Source organism: Balaenoptera musculus, chromosome 3, assembly GCF_009873245.2.
Source record: "Balaenoptera musculus isolate JJ_BM4_2016_0621 chromosome 3, mBalMus1.pri.v3, whole genome shotgun sequence".
Classification (NCBI taxonomy): Eukaryota; Metazoa; Chordata; class Mammalia; order Artiodactyla; family Balaenopteridae; genus Balaenoptera; species Balaenoptera musculus.
In genome coordinates this window covers 100,308,593-100,335,370 of record NC_045787.1, presented here as the reverse complement: position 1 = coordinate 100,335,370, position 26,778 = coordinate 100,308,593, and the positions used below count along the sequence as shown (strand labels likewise).

The following is a 26,778-nucleotide window of genomic DNA, read 5'->3' as shown; positions in this document are numbered from 1 at the left end:
AAGGTTCCAGGCCCTGGTCTCTGCCCTCCCTGCCACTCCTCCACTCTTGAAAGCAGGGATCCTTGAAAGCAAGGGATTCTTGAAAGCAAGAATGTTTCTCATTCTTCAGAGACCACAGTCCTAGGCATGGAACAGGTGCTCAGTGAGTACCCGATTTTTGCCATTTCATGGCACTGCAGAACTAGAAGAAACAAAACTTTGGGAATCATCTAAAAGCAACACATGTGTTTGCTTTGGCTAATAAATTCTACAAATGATGATTTTTTTTAATTAGCATATTTTCCATCTGAATGAATCCCTACGGAACTTGGAAACCAACATCAACCCGCCCGCAAAGCCACCTCTGTCTGGACACAGGAGCAGCTGTGCCAGAAACGAACGCAGCCCATCCCGGGCTCCAGAGGACTGGCGGCGGGGAGAATGGCGAGCGCCGCGTCCGAGGACATGACTCCCGGCGCTCCTACCCGGAGGCCGGGAGCGGGGCTGGGAGGGGGAAGGGACCAAACCTGGGCACCCCGAGCGCCCGCCGCCGCCGCCGCCGCGCCAGGGAGGGGGCTCCTGTTTCCTTGACAACCGCGCCGGGGCGCAGCCTTCCCAGTGGGCCCGGGGAGGGGAGGGAAAGGGAGGGGAGCGAAGGGACCCCACCCCTCAACCCCACGCAGGGGCGGCGGCTGCCGGAGGAACCTTCCGGACTCAGCAGCCGCAGGCTCGGCTCGCGGGGCCCTGTCCCGCCGCGGCCGGCGCCTACCGTGTATCCCCGCTCCAGGTCACTCTCCTCGTAGCGAAAGGACGGGATGTAGACCTCCATGGTCGCGCCAGCCGGCCAGCGCAGAGCGAGCGGGGGGCGGGCTCACGGCCGCGGCCGCCGCCCCGCCCCCGGCCCAGCCGCCCCACCTTCCTTCCCGGAGCCTGCGGGACCCAGAGAGTGCGCGGAGCGGGCCTGGGGCGGGAGCCGAGGGCCGGGAGCCGAGGGCGTGGGGACCCTGTCGTCCGCCGCTCTCTGGGCGGGCCCGGGGCCGGAGCCGGGGACCGGGAGCCGAGGTCGTGGGGCTCTGGGCTCCTGGGTTTCAGGCCCAAAGGGCGGCAGAGATCAGCTGGGCCCGGAGGAGGCGGGGCCTGGAAACCTGTGAGTCTGCAGAAAAGGGGTGTGCGCGCCACCGCGCCGGGTACAGGGCCGCACCCCGACGCTCCCTGCCCTTGAGGCTCGAGGGTGCGCTGGGCTTGCAATTTGCAAGGCACCACCCTTGACAGATCGCCAGACAGCAAGGAGTAGAAAAGCATGGAGCCTCTTCATTTTGCTTTTGGTTGGTTGAATTTTCGCCTTAACACTCGGCTGGCAAGAACAGCAGCGAACCCTGCCCTACTTCTACCAAGACTTAACTGTTTCCCTTCGATTCCAGGGTCAGCGTCTCCTTCTGAGTTAGCCGTCGAACCTGGGAATGATGCTATAATACAGAGCCCGAAAGCCGGCTGCTCACTGAGACAAACATTCCGGTGCTCCAGTTCTAAAATCCTGCCTGTATAGGGCTTTTTAACTATAAGAGAAAAACAGAAGACGGGGTTGGGATGGGGGGGGAAGAAAGAAAGAAAAAAGAAAGGTGAGGGCTGGAATCTGCCCCTCAGGCCAGAACATAATAACCTGAAAATACCTAAAAGATGAAGTGTTCCAATGAGGAAATTTGGTTATCAGTTTACATTTGCAAACTCCGAGTTTCTTCCTTAGGTTAGAGCACAGGGCAGAATAGAAACTTGAAGGTGACTTGTATAGCAAGCTTCTTGGGCTGCAAGTAAACAGCTGTGCCTACTTCAGTTTGCCCTTGAGGCCAGGGGGCATTTCAACTTGAAACTCTGAAGTTTACGATGAGACCTTAGTCATGCAAAAGAGGAATAATCAGGCCCTTTGCTTTAAGAACTTGGACCCTGCAAAGCCCTCTACAGTAGTCTCAGGTGAAGACCCCACTTCCTCACCACACATTTGCAGCTCCAGGATGTGTCTACCTGTCAGAACTCCATGCCTCAGAATAGGCTGTGCCCTATAACCAGAGTAGCCTTCCTCTTTTCTTCCACTGGCCAGCACCTCCAGATATAACCAAACAGCTCTGTGGGCTCCATGCTGCTGTCTCAGTTCTGAGCCTGGCTTGTAAGTTCCCTTAAGCCTCTGGTGACTATCACACGGTATTGTGCCATGTATTTATCTGCCTCACCCCTAGATTCTAGAGAAAGTACTTAAAAAAAATTAATTTTTATCCTCTTCTTGGCATATTGCCAGGTACATTTTTCGTTAAAGCTTTATATAAGCATTTTAATACTCATCTTTACAAAACCAGCAGGTACCATGCCAGATGTTATTGCATCCCATGTCTCATTTAAGCTTCATAACAACCCCATGAGGAAGTGTTATGTACAGTAGGGCTTTCAAGGACTAAGAAGTAGTGTTCCTGTGGCAGAAGACCCCCCAAACAATTTCAGGATTGGTTGAAACAGGTTATTAAGATCTCAGTGTGTAATGTAAACCAGGATTATGTAATCATAAAATCCTTGAGCTACAGATCGCTGATCAAGCTTTTAATATGCTTTTTATACGATCCTTCCACAACAGCCTGCTAGTAGCCTGCCATATATATTTTTGTCTGGCTTGGCTCACCTATTTACCCATTGGATTTAAGAGTCAGAAATGTATGGGTCCAAGAAGATGTGACAGGTGGTCCAAATGAATCCATTTTTTTTCCTTCCTTTTTTGCTGTCTTCTACTAATAGCTGAGTATAATTTAATTTTGCCTTGCTGAAAATATATACAAGCTCTCAATATGTGGGTGTGTTCTTGAGGGTCTATCAGTGCAGCTATAATTGTTATAATTTGTTATTTCAGATGGCATAATTAAAGCTCAGAAAGGATAAATAGCTATGAAATTACTAGCTAATAATTAGAAGAGCTAAATTTCTAATCAAGTTCTGTGGGTAACCACTGTAAAGGAAAGAAGAGAATAGCACTAAAGTAAGAGAACATGACAAATGTATTATTGTGATGTTCTTACATATCTTTTAGTATGACTCTACAATCTGTGACAGGTGAACTAAATATCTTCTCAGAACATTAATAAAAATACATAGCAAGCACACATGTAAGAAGTTGAACGGTTAGAATCTGTTAATAAAGGCCAGAAAATTACATAAGAAAAATAACAAAATTCTGCTGGAATCTGGGTATGAAATCCCTACACTAAAAATACCACATTTACCTAGTATTGGGCAGAAGTATATTTCAGCAAACTTAATGATAAACTGCTTTAAATACCAACTTGTATTAGAAGTCTTGACCAAAATCTATCTAGAATATATTACATATTCAACATTCAGTTATAAGACTAACATATCATGACCAAACAAGATTTATCCCAGTAATATAAAGATAGTTAAACATTAGGAAATCTGTTGCCATATTTCTCAACATTGTCAGATTAGAAAAGAACCAAAATAAATGAGTATGAAAATAAATTTTGAAACAACATTAATAAATCAGTACACCTCTTCCTAATAATTCTTAACAGGCTGGAAATAACAAGAACCATCTTTAACTTGATAAAGGTTACCATAACCCTATAGCAAATATCCTATTCAACATCATACAAGGAAGCATAAGGATAGTGTCAATAACTTTATCACAAGTATTGTTTGACATTCTGCTGGAGGCCCTAGCCAATGCAAAAAGACAAGTAAAATAAATAAGAGGTATAGATATTGGATAGGAAGGTATAAAACTAAGGTTACTTGTAGATGAATTGATCTACATAGAACAGAATCAACTAAAAACTTATTAGAACTAATAAAAGAGTTTCATAAGATGCCAGATATTAAATCATCATATACAAATCAATAGATTTCATATTCAATAGCTTGCTTACACAACAACATTAACCAATTAGAAAATAACAGGGAAAACCAAAAGATTTCATTAATGACACATTAAAAACTTATATAATTTCTAAAGATAAACTTAACAAATGTGCAAGACCCATATGAAGAAAACTAAAAAAAAATTAAAGGACACAAAAGAAAATCTGAAAATAGTTTTACCATGTTTCTGAATGGGAAGGATCAATATTTTTTTGATTTTCTTGGGTAAGTTTTCACCAAAACAAGTTATAAAGTTAATACAATCAAATGCCCAACCAGCTAAGAAACGTGACAAGATTGTTTGAAAAATGAATAGCCAGGGCAGGTTTGAACAAAAAAAAAAAAAAAAAAAGAGGAGATAAGTTAATCTACAGGATGTTAAAACATACTATAAAGCCATAGTATTTAAACCAGTATAATCCTGGAGCAAAATTAGACAAATGACGAAGGGAATCAAATAGCTCAGAAATAAATCCCTTAATAGATGGGAACATAATATGAAACAACAATGGTATTTCAAAGCTGTGAGGGTAAAAAAATAAGCTATTCAATAAATAGCTGAATGTTTAAATAGTTTTAATCAGTATTTAAGTAGTAAAGTTTTAATAAATGTTAAAAATAGTATAAATAAATGGTGTAATGAATAGTTTATGGATAACTGGCTCTCCATCTGAAAGAAAAGTAAAATTCATTTTTAAAGTGAATTCCACATATAGTAAAAAGCTCTAGGAAAAAACAGAGCTACAAAACCTTAAAGCAGACAAAGTCTTATTACAAAAAACAAATGTCAAAGACATTAGGGGAAAGATTATACTATATTAGAGTAGATAAAGATTTAAAATTAATGTAAACCAAAGGCCGTAAAGTTTAAAAAACGTTCAATAAACTGAAAAAATAACCGCAACACATATGACAAAGGATTAATGTATATTTTATATGTAAAGAATACATAATTTTTCTTAATGGCACAATCAAAAATGGACACAGTGTGAACACGCAATTCCCAGGAGCATGCAAGTGGACAAAAAAAGAAAAAGAAAAAGAAAAAAAATCTTTATGAGTTATCTATTATCAAGTAACAAATTACCCCCAAATTTTAGCTGCTTAAAGCAATACGTACTTATTATACAGTTTCTGTTGGTCAGGAATCTGGGAGCAGTTTAAGTTGCGGACAAGATGTACACCAAGGCCACATCTCAAGACTCTACTGGACTGCAGGATCCACTCACAAAGTGGTTTACTCACATGCCTGGCAAGTTAATGTTGATTGTTGGCAGGAAGCTTCAGTTCCTGGCCACTTGGACCTCTCCATAGAGACATTGAGGCTTCCTCCAAAGCAAAAAAATCCAAAAGACTCAGGGCAGAAAGTACACCTACCCTAAGAATTCACACTCCATCATTTCTGCAATATCCTGCTGGTTACAAAGGTTAGCCTATTTAGTGTGGGAGCCACTATACAATGGCTTGAGTCTCAGGAGGCAAGAATTAATCGGGACTATTGTGGAGGTTAGCTAACACATAACCATGAGCAGAAAAACAAATTCTACCATATTATGGGTAAAATATTTTGGTGTACCTACACTATGAATATTATGTTGCACTTAAAAAAAAACCCAAAAAACTAATGTTGGGATTTCTGAGTTAAGATAACAAATTGAACATACATAATTTCACTCCATCTAGCCCCAGTAAAACTGCAACAAGGAATTTCTCTTTTTTTTTTTTTTAACGCATAAAGATAGGAAAAGCAGGAGAAGAGAGAATAGCAAAAAGATTTTTATAAGCTAGAAAGCAGATAGATGAGAAGTAACTTTCAGCAAACAAGAAAAAGCCAAATTAAAGCCAGCAGTGGGAAAGCTGAAAATCAACCTGATTCACACAGGACAATATCCAAAAAGATCAGTGAGAGGAAACAGAAAATACCTCTAGAATAGGAGGTTGTTGGCTAAAAGAAGGAAGATTGAATGAAAGCTGAGAATTGGGAAAAATCCCTTAATCCCCTCTTCCACCTTTGCACAATTCCAGAGGATATTTCCTCAAGAGAGAGTAAAAAAGAGAGTCTTTGCATCGGAAGTTGACTTGCCCAGCTGAGGGCATGGAAACTCTTATCAAAAAATAGTTGGGGTCTGGGGGTAAATAATCATATACATATTGAATGATGAATGCTGAAACCTTATAGAGGCTGGTAGCTACACCTTTACCTTCCAGGCAAAAAACATGAAGATATTCTCTGGGAAATCTGACAAGCCCAAGAGAAAAAAAGCTAGAAATACCAACATTGGAAATTCCCTACAAACAGCACAATGAAACTACTCTTTAGTGATATTCAAATTTGATAGGCCTTGGGTGTGGCCAAGATGGCAGAGCAGGAAGACCCTGAGCTCAGCTCCTCCCACAGGCACACCAAAACTACAACTATTTACACAGAAACTATTGATAGGAATGATCTGAAGACTAGCAGAAAAGATTTTCCACAGCTAAAGATATAAAGAAAGAAACACAACAAGACCTGGTAGGAGGGGTAGAGATCAGTATAGTCAAGACCCACATTCCTGGGGTAGGCAATGACACAAACAAAAGGATAATCACAACTGGAGAGGTTCTCCCCAAGGAGTGAGGGGTTCAAACTCCACATTGGGCTCCCCAGCCCGGAGGTCCTGCACTGAGAAGACAGGCCCCCAGAACATGTGGCTGTGAAGGCCAATGGGGCTTGTGTACAGGAGAGCCAGAGGGCTGTGGGAAACAGAGACACTGCTTAAAGGGCACATGCAAAATCTCACATACTCCAAGTCCCAGTACAGGGGCAGTAATCTGAAAGGAGCCTTAGTTAGACACACCTGCTGATCTTGGAAGGCCTGCTTGAGAGGCAGGAGGCAACTGGTACTCTCCCTGAGAACACAGACACTGGCAGTATCCATTTTGGGGAGCTCATTCTTCCACAAGGAGACTGATGCTGGCAAGCACCATTTTGGAGTCCTCCCTCTAGCCTATCAGCACCAGGAGCTTATGCACCCAGGAGCAGGTCAACACCAGTCCTAAGCAGTCAGCCCCACTGGGACCCAGCCCTGCCCATCAGCAGGCTGACAGCCTCCATATGAGGCAGGATCTGATAGCCAAATAAGTTGGGGGCCAGCCCCACCTAGTAGTGAGCCCACCACAAGAGAAATGCCCACACAACCCATGTAGGGGGCACCTCTAGAGTATATAGCTCAAGTGACCAAAAAGGAGTATGCTCCTGAGCCCCATAGGATGTCTCCCACATAAGGCCACTTCTTCTAGATCGGAAAATGTAATCAATTTACCTAATACATAGAAATAAAAGCAATGAATGAGACAAAATGAGGCAACAGAGGAATATGTTCCAAACGAAGCAACGAGATGAAACCCCAGAAGAACGAAGCCAAATGGAGATAAGCAATCTATCCAATAAAGATGGGGGTGGGGGTGGGAGGGAGGGGATATACGTATACACATAGCTGATTCACTTCGTTGTACAGCAGAAACTAAAGCAACATTGTAAAGCAACTATACCCTAATTGAAAAAAAAAAAAAGAGTTCAATGTGATGATCATAAAGATGTTCAATGAACTCGGGAGAAAAATAGATGAACACACTGAGAATGTTAACAAAGAATTAGAACATATAAAGAAGAACCAAACAGAGCAGAAGAATATAATAACTGAAATTAAAAAATACAACAGAAGGAAACTGACAGTAGGTTAGATGATATAGAGGAATGGATTGGCAACCTGGAAGACAGAGTAGTGGAAATCACCCAAGATTTATTTTTTTTAAGCCAAGAAAAAAGGATTTTAAAAAATAAAGATAGTTTAAGAGACGTCTTAGAAAACATCAAGAATACTAACATTCACATTATAGGGGTCCCAGAAAAAGAAGAGAGAGAGAAAAGGGCAGAAATTTATTTAAAGAAATAATAGCTGAAAAATTCCCTAACCTGGGAAAGGAAACAGACATCCAAGTCCAAGAAACACAGAGTCTAAAACAAGATGAACCCAAACAGAACAACACCAACACACATTGTAATTAAAATGGCAAGATTAAAGATAAAGACAGAATCTTAGAAGCAGCAAGGGAAAAGCAACTAGTTATATACAAGGGAACTCCCATAAGACCGTCACCTGACTTTTCAGCAGAAACTCTCCAGGCCAGAAGGGAATGGCATGATATATTTGAAGTGGTGAAAGGAAAAAACCTACAACAAAGAATACTCTACACAGCAAGGCTAACATTCAGATTTGAAAAAGAGATAAAGAGTTTTACAGGCAGGCAAAAGCTAAAAGAGTTCAGCACCACCAAACCAGCTTTACAGGAAATGATAAAGGGACTTCTCTAAGCAGAAAAGAAACACAACAAGAAATATGAAAATTACGAAAGGAAAATCTCATTGGCAAAGGCAAACATATAGTACAGTAAAGGTAGATCAACCACTTATAAAGCTAGTAGGAAGGTTAAGACAAAAGTAGTAAAATCATCTATATCCATAATAAGTAATTAAGGAATACACAACACAAAAAGATGTCAAAAACATTATTTGTGGGGGAGGGTAAAGATATAGGGTTGGTAGAATGTGTTGGAACTTAAAAGATCATCAACTTAAGATAATTATATATATGGTTATATATAAACCTCCTGGTAACCACAAACCAAAAATGTATAATAGATAACACACACAAAAAGAGAACGAAATCCAAACAAAACATGAAAGATAGTCATCAAATCACAAGGGAAGAGAGCCAAAGAAGAAGAAAGGAAAAAAAAAACTACAAAAACAACCAGAAAACAATTAACAAAATTGCAATAAGTACATACCTATCAATAATTATTTTAAATGTAAATGGACTAAATGCTCCAATCAAAAGATGTAGAGTGGCTGAATGGATACAAAAACAAGATCCATATATATGCTGCCTACAAGAGACTCATTTCAGATCTAAAGACACATACAGACTGAAAGTGAGGGGATGGAAAAAGGCATTACATGCAAATGAAAACCAAAAGAAAACTGGGGTAGCAATACTTACATCAGACAAAATAGACTTTAAAACAAAGACTGTAACAAGAAACAAAAAGGGGAGAGACCTTGAAGATGGCAGAGGAGTAAGACATGGAGATCACCTTCCTCCCTACAAATACATCAGAAATACATCTACATGTGGAACAACTCCTACAGACCACCTACTGAACGTCGGCAGAAGACCTCAGACTTCCCAAAAGGCAAGAAACTCCCCACGTAGGGCAAAAGAAAAAAGAAATAACAGAGACAAAAGATTAGGGATGAGACCCGCACTTCTGGGAGGGAGCTGTGAAGGAGGAAAAGTTTCCACACACTAGGAAGCCCCTTCACTGGTGGAGATAGGGATGGCAGCGGGGAAGCTTCAGAGCCACAGAGGAGAGTGCAGCAACAGGGGTACAGAGGGCAAAGCGGAGGGATTCCCGCACAGAGGATCAGTGCCGACCAGCACTCACCAGCCCAAGAGGCTTGTCTGCTCACCCACCAGGGCGGGTGGGGGCTGGGAGCTGGGGCTCGGGCGTCGGAGGTCAGATCCCAGAGAGAGGACTGGGGTTGGCTGAGTGAACACAGCCTGAAGGGGGCTAGTGCACCACAGCTAGCCAGGAGGGAGTCCGGGAAAAAGTCTGGACCTGCCTAAGAGGCAAGAGACCATTGTTTCCGGGTGCACGAGAAGAGGGGATTCAGAGCACCGCCTAAAGAAGCTCCAGAGATGGGCACGAGCCACAGCTACCAGCACGGACACCAAAGATGTGCATGAGACGCTAAGGCTGCTGCTGCAGCCATCAAGAACCCTCTGTGCAAGCACAAGTCACTATCCACACCTCTCCTCCTGGGAGCCTGTGCAGCCCGCCACTGCCAGGGTCTCGTGATCCAGGGACAACTTCCTCGGGAGAACACACAGCATGCCTCAGGCTGTTGCAATGTCATGCTGGCCTCTGCCACCGCAGGCTTCTCCCGCACTCTGTACCCCTCCCTCCCCATGGCCTGAGTGAGCCAGAGACCCCTAATCACCTGCTACTTTAATCCTATCCCGTCTGAGTGAAGAACAGACACCCTCAGGTGACCTACATGCAGAGGCGGGGCCAAATCCAAAGCTGAACCCCAGGAGCTGTGTGAACAAAAAAGAGAAAGCCATGTGGCTGACAGGGTCTTGGTGCTCCAGCCAGGTGTCAGGCCTGTGCCTCTGAGGTGGAAGAGCTGAGTTCAGGATATTGGTATACCAGGGACCTCCCAGCTCCAGGTAATATCAAACGGCGAAAGATCTCCCAGAGATCTCCATCTCAATGCTAAGACCCAGCTCCACTCAACGACCAGCAAGCTACAGTGCTGGACACCCTATGCAAAAAACTAGCAGGACAGGAACACAACCCCACCCATTAGCAGAGAGGCTGCATAAAATCATAATAAGGTCACAGACACCCCAAAACGTGCCACCGGATGTGGTTCTGCCCACCAGAAAGACAAGATCCAGCCTCATCCACCAGAACACAGGCACCAAACCCCTCCACCAGGAAGCCTACACAACCCACTGAACCAACCTTAGCCACTGGGGGCAGATGCCAGAAACAACAGAAACTACGAACCTGCAGCCTGCGAAAAGGAAACACCAAACACAGCAAGTTAAGCAAAATGAGAAGACAGAGAAACACACAGCAGATGAAGGAGTAAGGTAAAAACCCACCAGACCAAACAAATGAAGAGGAAATAGGCAGTCTACCTGAAAAAGAATTCAGAGTAATGAGAGTAAAGATGATCCAAAATCTTGGAAATGGAATGGAGAAAACACAAGAAATGTTTAATAAGGACATAGAAGAACTAAAGAGCAAACAAACAATGATGAACACACAATAAATGAAATGAAAAATTCTCTAGAAGGAATCAATAGCAGAATAACTGAGGCAGAAGAAAGGATAAGTGACCTGAAAGATAAAATAGTGGAAATAACTACTGCAGAGCAGAATAAAGAAAAAAGAATGAAAAGAATTGAGGACAGTCTCAGAGACCTTTGGGACAACATTAAACACACCAACATTCAAATTATAGGGGTCCCAGAAGAAGAAGAGAAAAAGAAAGGGGCTGAGAAAATATTTGAAGAGATTATAGCTGAAAACTTCCCTAATATGGGAAAGGAAACAGTCAATCAACTCCAGGAAGCACAGAGAGTCCCATACAGGATAAATCCAAGGAGAAACACGCTAAGACACATATTAATCAAACTATCAAAAATTAAATATAAAGAAAACATATTAAAAGCAGCAAGGGAAAAACAACAAATAACATACAAGGGAATCACCATGAGGTTAACAGCTGATCTTTCAGCAGAAACTCCTCAAGCCAGAAGGGAGTGGTAGGACATAATTAAAGTGATGAAAGGGAAAAACCTACAACCAAGATTACTCTACCCAGCAAGGATCTCATTCAGATTCGATGGAGAAATTAAAACCTTTACAGACAAGCAAAAGCTAAGAGAATTCAGCACCACCAAACTAGCTTTACAACAAATGCTAAAGGAACTTCTCTAGGCAGGAAACACAAGGGAAGGAAAAGACCTGCAATAACAAACTCAAAACAATTAAGAAAATGGTAACAGGAACATATATATCAATAAGAACCTTGAATGTAAATGGATTAAATGCTCCAACCAAAAGACATAGACTGGCTGAATGGATACAAAAACAAGACCCGTATATATGTTGTCTACAAGAGACCCACTTCAGACTTAGGGACACATACAGACTGAAAGTGAAGGAATGGAAAAAGATATTCCATGCAAATGGAAATCAAAAGAAATCTGGAGTAGCAATTCTCATATCAGACAAAATAGACTATAAAATCAAGACTCTTACAAGAGACAAAGAAGGACACTACATAATGATCATGGGATCAATCCAAGAAGAAGATATAACAATTGTAAATATTTATGCACTCAACATAGGAGCACCTCAATACATAAGACAAATGCTAACAGCCACAAAAGGGGAAACTGACAGTAACACAAACATAGTAGGGGACTTTAACACCCCACTTTCACCAATGGACATATCATCCAAAATGAAAATAAAAAAGGAAACACAAGAATTAAATGATACATTAAACAAGATGGACTTAACTGATATTTATAGGACATTCCATCCAAAAACAACAGAATACACTTTCTTCTCAAGCACTCATGGAACATTCTCCAGGATAGATCATATCTTGGTTCACAAATCAAGCCTTGGTAAATTTAAGAAAATTGAAACTATATCAAGTAGCTTTTCCAACCACAACGCTATGAGACTCGATATCAATTACAGGAAAAAAACCATAAAAAATACAAACACATGAAGGCTAAACAATACACTACTAAATAACCAAGAGATCACTGAGGAAGTCAAAGAGGAAATCAAAAAATACCTAGAAACAATTACAATGAAAACATGACGACCCAAAACCTATGGAATGCAGCAAAAGCAGTTCTAAAAGGGAAGTTTATAGCAATACAATACTACCTCAAGAAACAAGAAACATCTCAAATAAACAACCTAACCTTACACCTAAAGCCATTAGAGAAAGAAGAACAAAAAAAACCTCAAAGTTAGCAGAAAGAAAGAAATTATAAAGATCAAATAAGAAATAAATGTAAAAGAAATGAAGAAAACAATAGCAAAGATCAATAAAACTAAAAGTTTGTTCTTTGAGAAGATAAACAAAATTGATAAACCATTAGCCAGACTCATCAAGAAAAAAAGGGAGAAAACTCAAATCAATAGAATTAGAAATGAAAAAGAAGAAGTAACAACTGACACTGCAGAAATACAAAGGATCATGACACATTACTACAAGCAACTATATGCCAATAAAATGGACAATCTGGAAGAAACGGACAAATTCTTAGAAAAGCACAACCTTCCGAGACTGAACCAGGAAGAAATGGAAAATATAAACAGACCAATCACAAGCACTGAAAATGATACTGTGAGTAAAAATCTTCCAACAAACAAAAGCCCAGGACCAGATGGCTTCACAGGCGAATTCTATCAAATATTTAGAGAAGAGCTAACCCCTATCCTTCTCAAACTCTTCCAAAATATAGCAGAGGGAGGAGCACTCCCAAACTCATTCTACGAGGCCACCGTCACCCTGATACCAAAACCAAAGATGTCACAAAGAAAGGAAACTACAGGCCAATATCACTGATGACCATAGATGCAGATATCCTCAACAAAATACTAGCAAACAGAGTCCAGCCGCACATTAAAGGATCATACACCATGATCAAGTGGGGTTTCTCCCAGGAATGCAAGGATTCTTCCATATACACAAATCAATCAATGTGATAAACCATATTGACAAACTTAAGGAGAAAAATCATATGATCATCTCAATAGACGCAGAAAAACTTTTGACAAAATTCAACATCCATTTATGATAAAAACCCTCCAGAAAGTAGGTATAGAGGGAACTTACCTCAACATAATAAAGGTCATATATGACAAACCCACAGCCAACATCGTTCTCAATGGTGAAAAACTGAAACCATTTCTCCTAAAATCAGGAACAAGACAAGGTTGTCCACTCTCACCACTATTATTCAACATAGTTTTGGAAGTTTTAGCCACAGCAATCAGAGGAAAAAAAGAAATAAAAGGAATCCAAATCGGAAAAGAAGAATTAAAGCTGTCACTGTTTGCAGATGACATGATACTATACATAGAGAATCTTAAAGATGCTACCAGAATACTACTAGAGCTAATCAATGAATCTGGTAAAGTAGCAGGAAACAAAATTAATGCACAGAAATCTCTTGCATTCTTATACACTAATGATGAAAAATCTGAAAAAGAAATTAAGGAAACACTCCCATTTACCATTGCAACAAAAAGAATAAAATACCTAGGAATAAACCTACCTAAGGAGACAAAAGACCTGTATGCAGAAAACTATAAGACACTGACGAAAGAAATTAAAGATGATACAAACAGATGGAGAGATATACCATGTTCTTGGATTGGAAGAATCAACATTGTGAAAATGAGTATACTACCCACAGCAATCTACAGATTCAGTGCAATCCCTATCAAACTATCAATGGCATTTTTCACAGAACTAGAACAAAAAATTTCACAATTTGTATGGAAACACAAAAGACCCTGCATAGCCAAAGCAATCTTGAGAAAGAAAAACGGAGCTGGAGGAATCAGGCTCCCAGACTTCAGACTCTACTACAAAGCTACAGTAATCAAGACAGTATGGTACTGGCACTAAAACAGAAATATAGATCAATGGAACAGGATAGAAAGCCCAGAGATAAACCCACGTACCTATGGTCACCTTATCTTTGATAAAGGAGGCAAGAATATACAATGGAGAAAAGACAGCCTCTTCAATAAGTGGTGCTGGGAAAACTGGACAGCTACATGTAACAGAATGAAATTAGAACACTCCCTAACACCATACACAAAAATAAACTTAAAATGGATTAAAGACCTAAACGTAAGATGAGACACTATCAAACTCTTAGAGGAAAACATAGGCAGAACACTCTATGACATAAATCACAGCAAGATCCTTTTTGACCCACTTCCTAGAGAAATGGAAATAAAAACAAAAATAAACAAATGGAACCTAATGAAACTTAAAAGCTTTTGCACAGCAAAGGAAACCATAAACAAGACGAAAAGACAACCCTCAGAACGGGAGAAAACATTTGCAAATGAAGCAACTGACAAAAGATTAATCTCCAAAATATATCAACAGCTCATGCAGCTCAATGTCAAAAACACAAACAACCCAATCCAAAAATGGGCAGAAGACCTAAACAGACACTTCTCCAAAGAAGATACACAGATTGACAACAAACACATGAAAGAATGCTCAACATCACTAATCATTAGAGAAATGCAAATCAAAACTACAATGAGGTATCACCTCACACCAGTCAGAATGGCCATCATCAAAAAATCTACAAACAATAAATGCTGGAGAGGGTGTGGAGAAAAGGGAACCCTCTTGCACTGTTGGTGGGAATGTAAATTGATACAGCCACTATGGAGAACAGTATGGAGGTTCCTTAAAAAACGAAAAACAGAACTGCCATATGACCCAGCAATCCCACATCTGGGTATATATCTGAAGAAAAAATTTTAAAACCCTACTAAGTTGAAAAGATACATGCATCCCTATGTTCATTGTAGCATTATTACAGTAGTCAAGATATGGAAGCAACCTAAGTGTCTATCAATAGATTAATGAATAAAGATGTCATATATGTATATATATATGTGTGTGTGTATATATGTATACATATACATGTACATACATATGATGCAATAATAGCCATAAAAAAGAATGAAATCTTGACATTTGTGACAACATGTATGACCCTGGTGGGCATTATGCTAAGTGAAATAAGACAGAGAAAGACAAACACTGTATGATATCATTTATATGTGGAATCTAATAAAGAAAACAAATGAACAAACATAACAATACAATAAAAGACTCACAGGTACAGAGAACAAACTCATAGTTACCAGAGGGCATGGGGATGTGGAGAAGAAAAAAAAAGGTAACTATGTGAGGTAATAAATGCTAATTAGTTTGATTGTGGTGATCATTTCACAATGTATATTTATATGAAACCATCACATTCACCTTTATTGTATACAATTTTTGTCAATTAGACCTCAATAAAGCTGGAAAAACTTTTTTTTTAGTTTGACAGAGCTTCCAGTCAGCTTTCAGTTCCCAGTGCTAATCTTGAGAAGATATCCAAGGATTAACAAATAGCTGAGGAAAGCATCTAACATGGGAGAGAGATAAAAATAGAAAAATAATTTTGAGGAAACAGAAACAAGGTGTAAAAAACTTTAGAAAAGTAAACTATCACTAATATCCTCAGAGAGATTCAGGAAGACATTGCATCTATGAAACAAGAACAGGAAGCTACTTAAAAATAGGAACAATCAGAAAATAAGAGTACACTCAGAGAGTAGAACAAAGTTCAGAGAGTAGAACAAAATAAGAGATGCAAAATAAGAAAGAAAAATAACATCATTAGTCGAGGACATCCAATTTCCAAATAATGAGTCTTCCAGAATGAGAAGAGAGAATATAGAAGGGAGGAAATCATGAGTGAAATAACTCAAGAAAACGTCCAGAACTTAATATCATGTTTGCAGATTGAAAGCACCCACACAGGATGAAAACAGATATATACTATAGCAAATCCGTAGGAGATTTAGAACACTGGAGATAAAAGAGATCCTATATTCTGGAAAGGGGTGGCGGTGAGGGGACAATTCATATACAAAAGATCAGAAAACAGAATGGCTTTGGAATTCTCAACAGCAACACTGGAAGGTACAAGACAATGGAGCAATGTCTTCAAAATTCTAGAGAAAATGATTTCTAACATATAATGTGTTAAATTATCTATCAAGGATTAAGGAAAATTAAGTCTTGAGTATAGTTTCTATGCATCATTTTCAGGAACCTACTCTGTATATGTACCAAAATGAAAGAATAAATCAAGAAGGAGGAAAATGTGGGGTATACAGAACAGGAAATACAACCCAGGGGAGAAGCAAAGGGAATCTTCAGGATTGTCTGTGCAACAGGCATAAAAAGGTAACCAGTCCAGACCGGAGCAACCTGACTCAAGAGGCAGACATTCTGAGGGCTACTTTCACAATGCTTTCTGCCATATCTTCTTTTTAACCTACGAAACTACTGGAGAATATACTATTCCAACACAAGAGAATAAACCAAGAAGGAGGAAGGCATGAAACCCAGGATATAGGGAATGGATCCCAGGAGAAATGTAAAGTCAATTCCACAGTTGAGAGCAAGGCAAATCCAGAGACACAACAGGCCCAGAGAGCACCAGTTCAGAGAAAACAGAAGTCCTCAGTAGACAGAGCCCTAAGGAAAGCAATTGGAATGTTTAAATTACCTGATCTGAGTGATCTTGTGGGAAATGTACTAAGAGACTGTAGGAAGACATGGAAAAAATTAGCAACAGATTAAAAAAAAAAAAAACAGCACCAACCAAATGAAAAAAATTAAGGCATGTTCTACCTCGGGGAAAAAAATAGGAAAGACATTGAAAAAAAGGAAACTCTGAGAAACTGTTACAACCAAGAAGAATAGAAGGAGACATGACAACTAAATGTAATGTGGTCTCTTGGATGGAATCTTGGAAGAGAAAAAGGACATTAGGCAAAAACAAAGGAAATCTGAATTAACTATGGACTCTAGCTAATAATAATGTATCCATATTGGTTCATTAATTATAACAAATGTACTACACTAATATGTTAATAATAAGGGAAACCAGGTATAGAGTATATGGTAACTCTGTATGTGCTACCTTCACAATTTTTCTGTAAATTTAATATTGTTCTAAAAATAAAGTTTATTTTTAAAAAAGGAAGAAAATCACGATTAAATATACTATCACTCTCAGCAGTGAACAATATTTGTAAAGGCATAAAAATGCAAATGTTGAATACTGATTTAACAAAAAATTTTAACTGCATTGGAAGTGGGAGATGAGTGTATGAAGCAGACGGATGGCAGACTAAGAAATAAACTCATTTCCCATGAAAAAGATAAGTGGATGATGTCTAAAATTGGTGATTCAAACGATAGCAGGATATGTATTTTACTTAGAAATGTGATGTATTTAAATGGCAGAAGAAACAGCTAAGAGTAGAAAGAGGTTATCTTTGAGGAAAAGGACTGGGGAAATTGCAGTTTGTGGGGCACAGAAACACTCTATTTTGTTAATTAGCCTTTCCGATGCTAGTTTAGTTTTCAGACTATGTCCATGTAGTGATTTGATGAGATAAACATTAATCTAAAAATCAGAAGATTAAAGTCGATTTTTATCTGCTGATATGCAAAAAGCTTTCAATACTTTAGCAAATCAAAAAGTAAATTCAAGGAATCCACAGAAATTAGCTTCATCGCACTACTAAAGAGCTCTACGCAGTTGTTTGTCATATTGAAGTTATTCTTTTAAAAAAGTGGCAATACACTAAATATTAATGTCATTTCTGAAACTTAGGTTTCCTCCTTTGACCACTTTCTTCATTCTTATTTCCTCATTACCAGAAAAACGATTCTTTCACCTCACCACATCTACATTCCCCAATTTGTGCCTGTCACCTCATTTGCCTTCATCTCTCTTTTTAGTCATTTAAATTCTTATTTCAAAATCCCTTCCCCCTTGACTTTTCTCACACACACCAACAATCTCTAATCTTGAATGAATCCAACAATCTGTTTTAAGTCCTGCTTTTTCATGGCTGAAAAAAGTGGATACTTTCTTTGGTTGGCTTCATTTTATTTTAAAATATTTATTTATTTGGCTGTGCTGGGTCTTAGTTGTGGCATGCAGGATCTTCATTGCCACATGTGGGATCTTTTTTAGTTGTGGCATGCGGGATCTAGTTCCCTGATCAGGGATCGAACCCGGGCCCCCTGCATTGGGAGCATGGAGTCTTAACCACTGGACCACCACGGAAGTCCCTTGGTTGGCTTCATTTTATCTATTATTTAAAATATTTATTTATTTTTGGCTGCACCAAGTCTTAGTTACAGCACATGGGATCTTTAGTTGCAGCATGCAGACTTCTTAGTTGTGGCATGTGGACTCTTAGTTGCAGCATGTGGGATCTAGTTCCCCAACCAGGGATCAAACCTGGACCCCCTGCATTGGGAGCGCAGAGTCTTACCCTCTGGACCACCAGGGAAGTCCCTTGGCTTCATTTTAAATTCATAATTTCCAAACTTATTTGAAAGTCAGTACTCATCCATAGCCCTCTTACCCTTCTTGATTTGTTTTCTAAACATCTACCATTTTTCTTTGGCCTCCAATCTTCTTTGGCTTTTTTGCTGATATCATTCCCAGATGATGGCTTAATTTCCCATTTCACTAAGAAAATAAAAGCATTCAGGCATTATTTCCAAATATATCCTTCTTTCCCTTCCTTTTTGTTCGGAGGAAGAAACATCCATACTTTTTCCGGAGGCTCTTTCCATCTACTTGACTTCTTCACTTCCATTCTTCCCTTAGATGTTAGTTGTACGTGGAATTTTGTCCTCAGTGGGCTGATCACATTCTATTTGTTCTCTGAGAAGGCATTCATTAACAATCATGGTTTTAAGGGATCGAGCATGTTCACATTTCTAAGTTGATGGTGCAATACCTAGTCTTGCCTATGTTTTCATACATTTTCATCTTGAATGTCCAAAGGTACATCAAAAACATGGGGGGAGGTTGGGATTAGCAGATGCAAACTATTGCATACGGAATTGATAAACAGCAAGGTCCTACTGTATAGCACAAGGAACTATATTCAATATCCTGTGATAAACCATAATGGAAAAGAATACAAAAGACTATATATAACTGAATCACTTTGCTGTACAGCAGAAACTAACACAACATTGTAAACCTATACTTCAATTAAAACTACAACATGCCTGTGTATCTTTCCACAAATCTATACCTCCTATACTATCTCAGTTAATCAAAGCGGCAGTATCCTAAGTCATCAAAGACAGAAGTCAGGGCATTATCCTAGACAACTTTCTTGTTCTTTCCTGATACCCAATCCATTGCTTCAGTGCCTGACACAGTTGAGACTGAACAAATATTTACGAATGAGTGAATGAAGGAATGAGTGACGCTTGTCCGTGCTTATTTCCATCTCCCTAAAGTATCTTTTCCTACTTCCACTGCAGTGTCAGGCCCTCACCATCAGTTGGCTGTATGATTGCTGTTCCATCAATTGCTGTCATCTTTTTCTTTTCCATGTTTTTTCTTCATTGATTACTACTTCCCTTAGTCTGCAGCATATTCAAGGTTCTTACATGTGTTTGTGTGTGGAAACAAACTTCTTTCCCTAAGCAATTGCTACATTTCTGTCTCACCCTTCTTTCCTTTGTCCCCAAGCTTCTTTAAAGGTCTCTAGCTTCCTGACAAGGCTCATTTAACTAGAGTATCTTTGTAGTAGGGGGTAGTTCTAAACTTTTGCTGGCTGAATAAAAACGGATTTTGACTGCAAGCATTCTTCCCCTTCACCTCTGATCCTCAGCCTCAGGGCTCTAAGAGCAGATCTCAGGGGCAGACTGTTCTTAGAAGGAACCCTTCTGGTAAGCCCATCTTGACCCTAGTCAAATATACACCCATTGTTCTGAAGAAGCCATAAAGACTGGTAAAATAATCAAAATGCAGGTACTTTGTTCAGACTGAGATTAAGTATTCAGTAAACACTTACTGGATGCATAATAGCTAATATTTATTAAGCACATGCTATTGCTGAGAAATTCACATCAATCAGCTTAATCGCCTGAAGGAGCACCTGAACGGTACTATTATTACTTTCCATTTTACAAATAAGGAAACTAAGTTTTAGAGAAAAATAACTTGCTCAAAGTCAATGATGTAGATTCTTGAGCCAGGGTTCAAACTGTCAGGCTAGATGCGTAAGTGTATTTTTAATCACCCCATTACACTCTCTTGGCTGTACCCTACTAGGTTTTACAAGAAGTAACAAGGGCGTAGTCGCTCCTCAAGAAGGATTCGGACTCCTCAAAGCAGAAAGACAGCTATAATGCAAGGCAGACACTGGCAAGCCCAATCTGAAAGGTGCAAAGTACTAGAGTCCAGCTGAGAAACCCAGAGGTTCCTTGCTTCCTTCTAGTTAGGAGACTAAAAAGGACATATGGAAGATGTGGACTTTAAAGACTGGATAGGATTTAAACAATTGCTGGTAAAGGGGAGAAAGATAACTCAGACAAGGTAAACATCAACAGCATTGAGCCAGAAAAGGACAGAGCATGCTCACAAGACAGGGGCATCATTGGATTAGAGCCAAGGGTGGGTGAAGGCAAGGGGGTAGGATCAAGACAGGAAAAGTGGTTTGAAACCAGATTCTGGATAATTTGGACTTTATCACGATCACAAGATCTTGTGGAGCGACAAAGTAGAAATGAGAAGGGAATAGATTTCAGAAACATAATCAACTCGAGTTGGTCTTGGCAAAAAAATGACACCTAAGCAATGTAACTGAAAACATAAGCATTTTGCTTTGTCTCAGTTACAAGAGGCTGAGAAACCTTTTTAACTGAAATTTAGAAACTAAGGTTGGTTAAAAAGCCTCCTGTCACGCATGCACATGCACGTTTATGTACACACATAAATCCACACACACTTATACACACATATAGTGAGAACAGTTGAAATAAAGATCTAGGAAATAAATACGGGTTAAAATCAAGATAACTCGAGACTTGACTATGGAAGCAATAAGGTAGCAATTTATTGTTCAGTTTTGTTAAACTTTGTCTGATTTTAGTTTATTAAACAGTTACATATATATAAATTTAAAATAGAACTTTTTTTTCTCAAAGTAGTCCCTTAAAGCAGTTTATCCCATTAACTGGTCTTAAAAAAATAGTTTTCTGTTTATTAACATGGGGGCAGCTTCACCTTAATTCTCCTTAATTACAAAGTTTCCATTTGACCCAGTTAATTAAGAAAAATACTTAAAAATATTCAATTTTTTGAGAATTAAAAAAAGACTATGTGACAAGAGAAAGGAAGATGAGGATTTTTAATTTCTTCACGTGCATTAAAAGATTAGAGAGCAAGCCACAACTTCCCTGTTTTGTATAATCTTCTATTCTTAGCCATTTCTGAAGTAACAGTTTGAAGAAATCAATTCTCTGTATACCAAAGGACTTCCTAGAATTCTATGTTAATGATTAGAAGAGAAATCTCAAAAAGTTTATCATACATTTTCAAGGAAGAATGTTCACAGACGATTAACAGATTTAAGAGGAAAAATCAGTTAAATCATAATGACTTAAGCTCTGAATTTGCTTATCTGTAAAATAAGGAAGTTGTACTATATAGTCTCTCTGTTTCCATCAGGCAATAAAGTGCTACCACTTGTTCACAGTAGATACTGAGTGACCACTGCTTGCAGAGCACTGTGCTATAAAGTCTTGCATCTGAATTGTACTTGCTTTTGAGAGCAACACCTACTAGTCCCTTTTATTTAGTTTTGAACTCTTCACTGGATTTGGGATGGTAAATAACAAACAGCTGTTGGATTCACTCCCCATTTCCAGTTCCACGGCATTGTCTACATCTGCACTGTCCAGAATCATAGCCTCTAGCCACATGTGACAACTGATCACTTAAAATGTGGCTAGTCCGAACACATATATGATGAAAGTGTAAAATACACATTGGATATTGAAGACCTAGTATGAAAAAGACTGTAAAATATCACAGTAATTTTTAATATATTGGGTTACATGTTAAAATATTTTGGAGCTACTGGGTTAAAAATTAAAATTAATTTTACCTGTTTTATTCTTTAAAATCTGGCTACAGAAAAATTTAAAATTATGTATGTGGCTCACATTATATTTCTATTGGTCTAAACTCTAAGGACCACATCCACAGATCATCATGACATCTCTTCATGGCCTTGATTACAAAGGCAGAGTAAGCAACAATTTTAATACTACTCTTTTAATTCCCCTCTTCTTGCTGTTTCTGCGTCTGGCCAACCATTTATCTTCATTATTACTTGAAACCATATCCTTCACTATGAGGATTAGAAATGAAACTTATTTGATTCCGGATTTTGGATAAGGAAAGTGATGGTGATTCTATTCTTTTTTTCAATACTTTGAAAGAGACTACATCACAAAGAGAGATACTGTAACATACACATTTCCTGCTAGTGGATGTGGAAATGCAACCAAAGATCGCAAGCTAGTGACTGCACTTCCTTTTTCGCAGCTGTTATCTTCTCTCCTACCAGCGACCTTCCTTCCTTTAAAACAGGATGACTTTTCCTCATCCTATATAGTTCTGACTCTTGTTAATCACATGACTACCCATGCAGGGAGCCATAACAAGAAAGTGAAGTAGACATTTAGCTTTATAACTAGTCACATGCTTTAGGAAAAAAAAAATGAGTCTTTATAATTCCCTTAGACATCAAAAAGTATTTTTTAAAGGGATATAATCATCTTCCTTCTTTACTCATCTGATTTCCTTCCTTTAAAGAAACCTGATTTATTAAGAGGTTTATTTATTTTATATTTAAAAACCACTTATGAAACAATTTGTACAGGGAATTTGTAAAACTTTGCTATATCTGAATAATAAAATAAAAAGCCTTAAAGAATAGCAACAATGAAACAAGGGTATTTTGATTTGACACTAGTATAAATATATATATATGTATAAAACAAGATGGATAGTTGAAAATACCTCAACAAAAAATACAATAAAAAAACTTATTTTACATTTTAGAAATCATATTTTTACACACATTTATTTTGCTTTAGCCTTGCTTTACTTTATTAATAGAAGGTGGTTTTGATTAGGATTTGATTCTCTAATAGAATAATATTTATACTGAAGTTTGGTATTTTAAACAACATATTTTAAAGTAGAAAGGCACCTCAGGAATCAGTTTTATACTCTTGTTTTATAGATGTGTCACACAGCTACTGAGTGATAAAAGACTGAACACAACTATGTTGACTCCAAGTTCAGCTTGTTCCACTGTACTATGCTGCCTTAGTCCTTCTTTAACTTCTATCTGGTTAAAGAAAAAAAAAATTAAAATTCAGACCTTTATAACTAAAAGACTATGTTATCAGCACTATTAATGCTCTTGTTGTTCTATTTATTTAGAATGAAAGTATTTTAGTAAGATGAATAAGAGATGTGAAAATTAATGGGTGGAGATAGGCGTAGTGTTGAAGAAAGTAAATCCTGTTAAAATGTTCATAGGTATCAGAAGTTCATATAATTTACTTGAAATTTCCAACAGGCTCTTTATCTTTTAGTAAAGGTTGTTAAGGGGAATGAAATCTGGAATGGATTCAGGTCTGTTACTCTCTTCAGCTTGATCAAGTCTGAAAATATTTATTATTTTATTTGGAGGTACTGAATGTTATTACACATGTACCACAGCAGAATGGACAATTTGGGCTTGAATAAGTTATTATCCTATGTGTAAATGTAACCTATGTACCTAATACTAGGTCATCATTGTAGTGAAACTGTTCCCAGTAAGCCTATATTTTGCTCAGTATTAACAGGACAACAAGATAGGATCTGATACATATTAATAGGAATTACTCATTTCTTAAACGTATCAAAGTTACCTCCAAGAGAAGCAACAACAGAAGACTATACTATTTCTGCTTCAATTTCTCCTTCTTCTTAAGACAGCAAACATTATTTTGCATCACCCAGGATTTTTTTTTCCTGTTCAATTCATCAAGTCTTTATTATTCCCTATTATGTATCAGGCATTCTTCTGGGTTCCAGGATCATAAACATGAACAACACCTACAGTAGGCCTAAAATTTCAACTAAAATAAGTGGAAGCAAACATACCCTGAGGATACTCGGATATATTAATTGTATCCAGTGCGCTGCTAGAAAGGACTCAGTTACACATAAAACATCTTACTCTTCTGGAAAGGAGATACAGTTGTTAAGCCTGAGAAGAGGGGCATCTTTAAGAATACTTTTTAAAAAATGAAAATAACTCTGATGCCAGTTACAAATTAAACTTTCATCAACATTAAGGGTTATATAATTGCCATCTAAATAGGATACAGAAGTAGGTGAGATGGCTGCCAAAGACAAATTTCATTTTACTTCAAATTTCCTTTGCACTATCCTTGGTTATTCATCAAATCACAGGGTATTTTAGCATGGCACTATTCTTTGTCAATGATGACCACAGATGATCTACTTCTAGTTTAAAACGAAAAACAAAGGAAAGGCAAGGAATAAATTAAATATATGCAAAGTCTTGGACTTTGAAGATAATAGAAGATGAGCAATATCCACAGGACCTGTAACAGAAACATCTATTTTTTTCTAATTCTTAAGTTGGGCACTTATAATAGGAATGGATAAAAACAAGCAAAGACAATTATTTACTCCCTTACTCAAGACAAGAGCATTCCCCAAAGTTGAACCAAGAGATAAAAAAACTTAATTAACCTTCATCGAGTCATTTAATAATGAAAGAGTTGTTTTTTCTGTGAATTAAAAAAATTAGTCATCATAGCATCACCTATATACATCTAAAAGAAAAAGTTTCTTCCTATTAAAATGCTTTTAAAAGATCCCTAATATGCTTACATACCCAAATAATCTGTTACTAATACTTCACAAGAAATATCATTTTATTACTGTAATCACAAAATCATCATTTCCGTACAGGAATGTATAAGTGAACATTAACCAATGCGCTGATAATTCACTTCATAAAAGAGGGCGAACACACTACAGAACATATTGTGAAGAAAAAAATATTGTAAAATTTTCTGGCCTTGCAGTGCACTTTTTAGTGCAAGTATTTAAGACACAGTAGTGTTCAATTCAGCAAAGTATTGCAGAACGTCATGCCACAGTCCACTTAATTCAAAGAGGGTCAGGACATGCAGCTTGTAATAAAATGTCAGAATATATATTTATAAAAAACCACATGTAATTCATAAAATATATAGTGGTTTATTTAGATGGTTTTAGATGATTTCACTATGGAATTCTGCATAACTGGAACAAGCATCCAAGATCTTCTTAACAGGAATAATCTTCTTGCTAGGCAATGGCTTTGGCCTCAGGTAGAAATGCCTCCCAGTATTTTATCAGCTGTGGATGATAACAAAAAATAAAAGACATTCTCATAATCTTTTTGTCGTTTATATAATATATCCTGTGAAGCATTTTTTAAAAAATCTATACAAATAACTAACAATGATTAACATTTACTAAAGTCTGGTTCTTAAAGGGATCATCTAAATTCCCTTATGTTAAGTCTGTCAATATAATTCATATATAAATTATTTTAAAATATTAATTACTCCTGGGTAATTTTAGTTTTTGATGTAAGAAAAAAAATTTTTTTAATACCAAAAAATTTAAGATTTCTTTAATTTATGAATTGTATATATAGAAACAGTTTGTTAGTGTAAGTTGAATAAGATTACCTTAAATAATAAAACTGCAATGAGCTTTTCCAATATAAAGTGATAACATCTCCTAATTCAGAGGACATTCACATTTTATGTTATTGCTAGCCAAAAAGAATGAGAAAAGGAGGAAGAGAAGAAAATATCCAAGCAAGAATGGGAAAAGAGACTGGAAGGAATTAGCTGCCAGTCTTTCCTGGATAGTCCAGAGTCCAGAGAACAGAATAGACTGACATATAAACTAACATTAAGTTTAAAACAATTCCTTTAAAAACAAGCTTATATAACCTTTTTTTTGTTTTTTTTACAGAATAGTTGCTTCATTTATTTAAAATTTATTTTTTAAAAAATTTATTTCATTTTTGGCTGCATTGGGTCTTTGCTCTGCGAGCGGGCCCTCTCCAGTTGCAGCGAGTGGGGCCGCTCCTTGTTGCGGTGCGTGGGCCTCTCATTGCCATGGCTTCTCTTGTTGCGGAGCACGGGCTCCAGGTGCACAGGCTTCAGCAGCTGTGGCTCGCGGGCTCTAGAGCGCAGGCTCAGCAGCTGTGGTGCACGGGCCCAGTTGCTCCGCGGCATGTGGGATCTTCCCGGAGCAGGGCTCAAACGCATGCCCCCTGCATTGGCAGGCGGATTCTTAACCACTGCATCACCAGGAAAGCCCCCGATTTCTTTTTATATTTAAAGAATCTGACTTTATGAACTAAGTATTTAAAATAAAAAACAAATATAATTTGAAGATATAATGTTATCACCTAATTTAAAAATTTAATCTATTGATATTATATAGTTTAAAAAGAATTGGAGGAAGAAATCCTTCTATTCAAGATATTAAA

The 26,778-nt window shown here is 38.2% G+C and overlaps 2 protein-coding genes across 3 annotated transcripts in view; both read right to left on the bottom strand.

Annotated features, from left to right (window-relative positions):
- The window catches only part of SNX24 (sorting nexin 24), a 163,221-nt gene extending 162,134 nt beyond the window's left edge, over positions 1-1,087 (bottom strand). The window contains exon 1 of one of the 2 annotated variants that reach the window (XM_036846485.1): positions 749-1,087. In XM_036846485.1, coding sequence (XP_036702380.1) covers positions 749-808 — 60 coding nt within the window. In that variant the 5' untranslated portion in view covers positions 809-1,087. The remainder of the gene's footprint in view (positions 1-748) is intronic. The other variant, XM_036846484.1, reaches the window with a different exon arrangement.
- A 24,051-nt stretch (positions 1,088-25,138) lies between these two features.
- SNX2 (sorting nexin 2) overlaps positions 25,139-26,778 on the bottom strand; it is a 55,288-nt gene continuing 53,648 nt past the window's right edge. Inside the window, exon 15 of the mRNA XM_036848113.1 lies at positions 25,139-25,625. Coding sequence (XP_036704008.1) covers positions 25,575-25,625 — 51 coding nt within the window. The 3' untranslated portion in view covers positions 25,139-25,574. The remainder of the gene's footprint in view (positions 25,626-26,778) is intronic.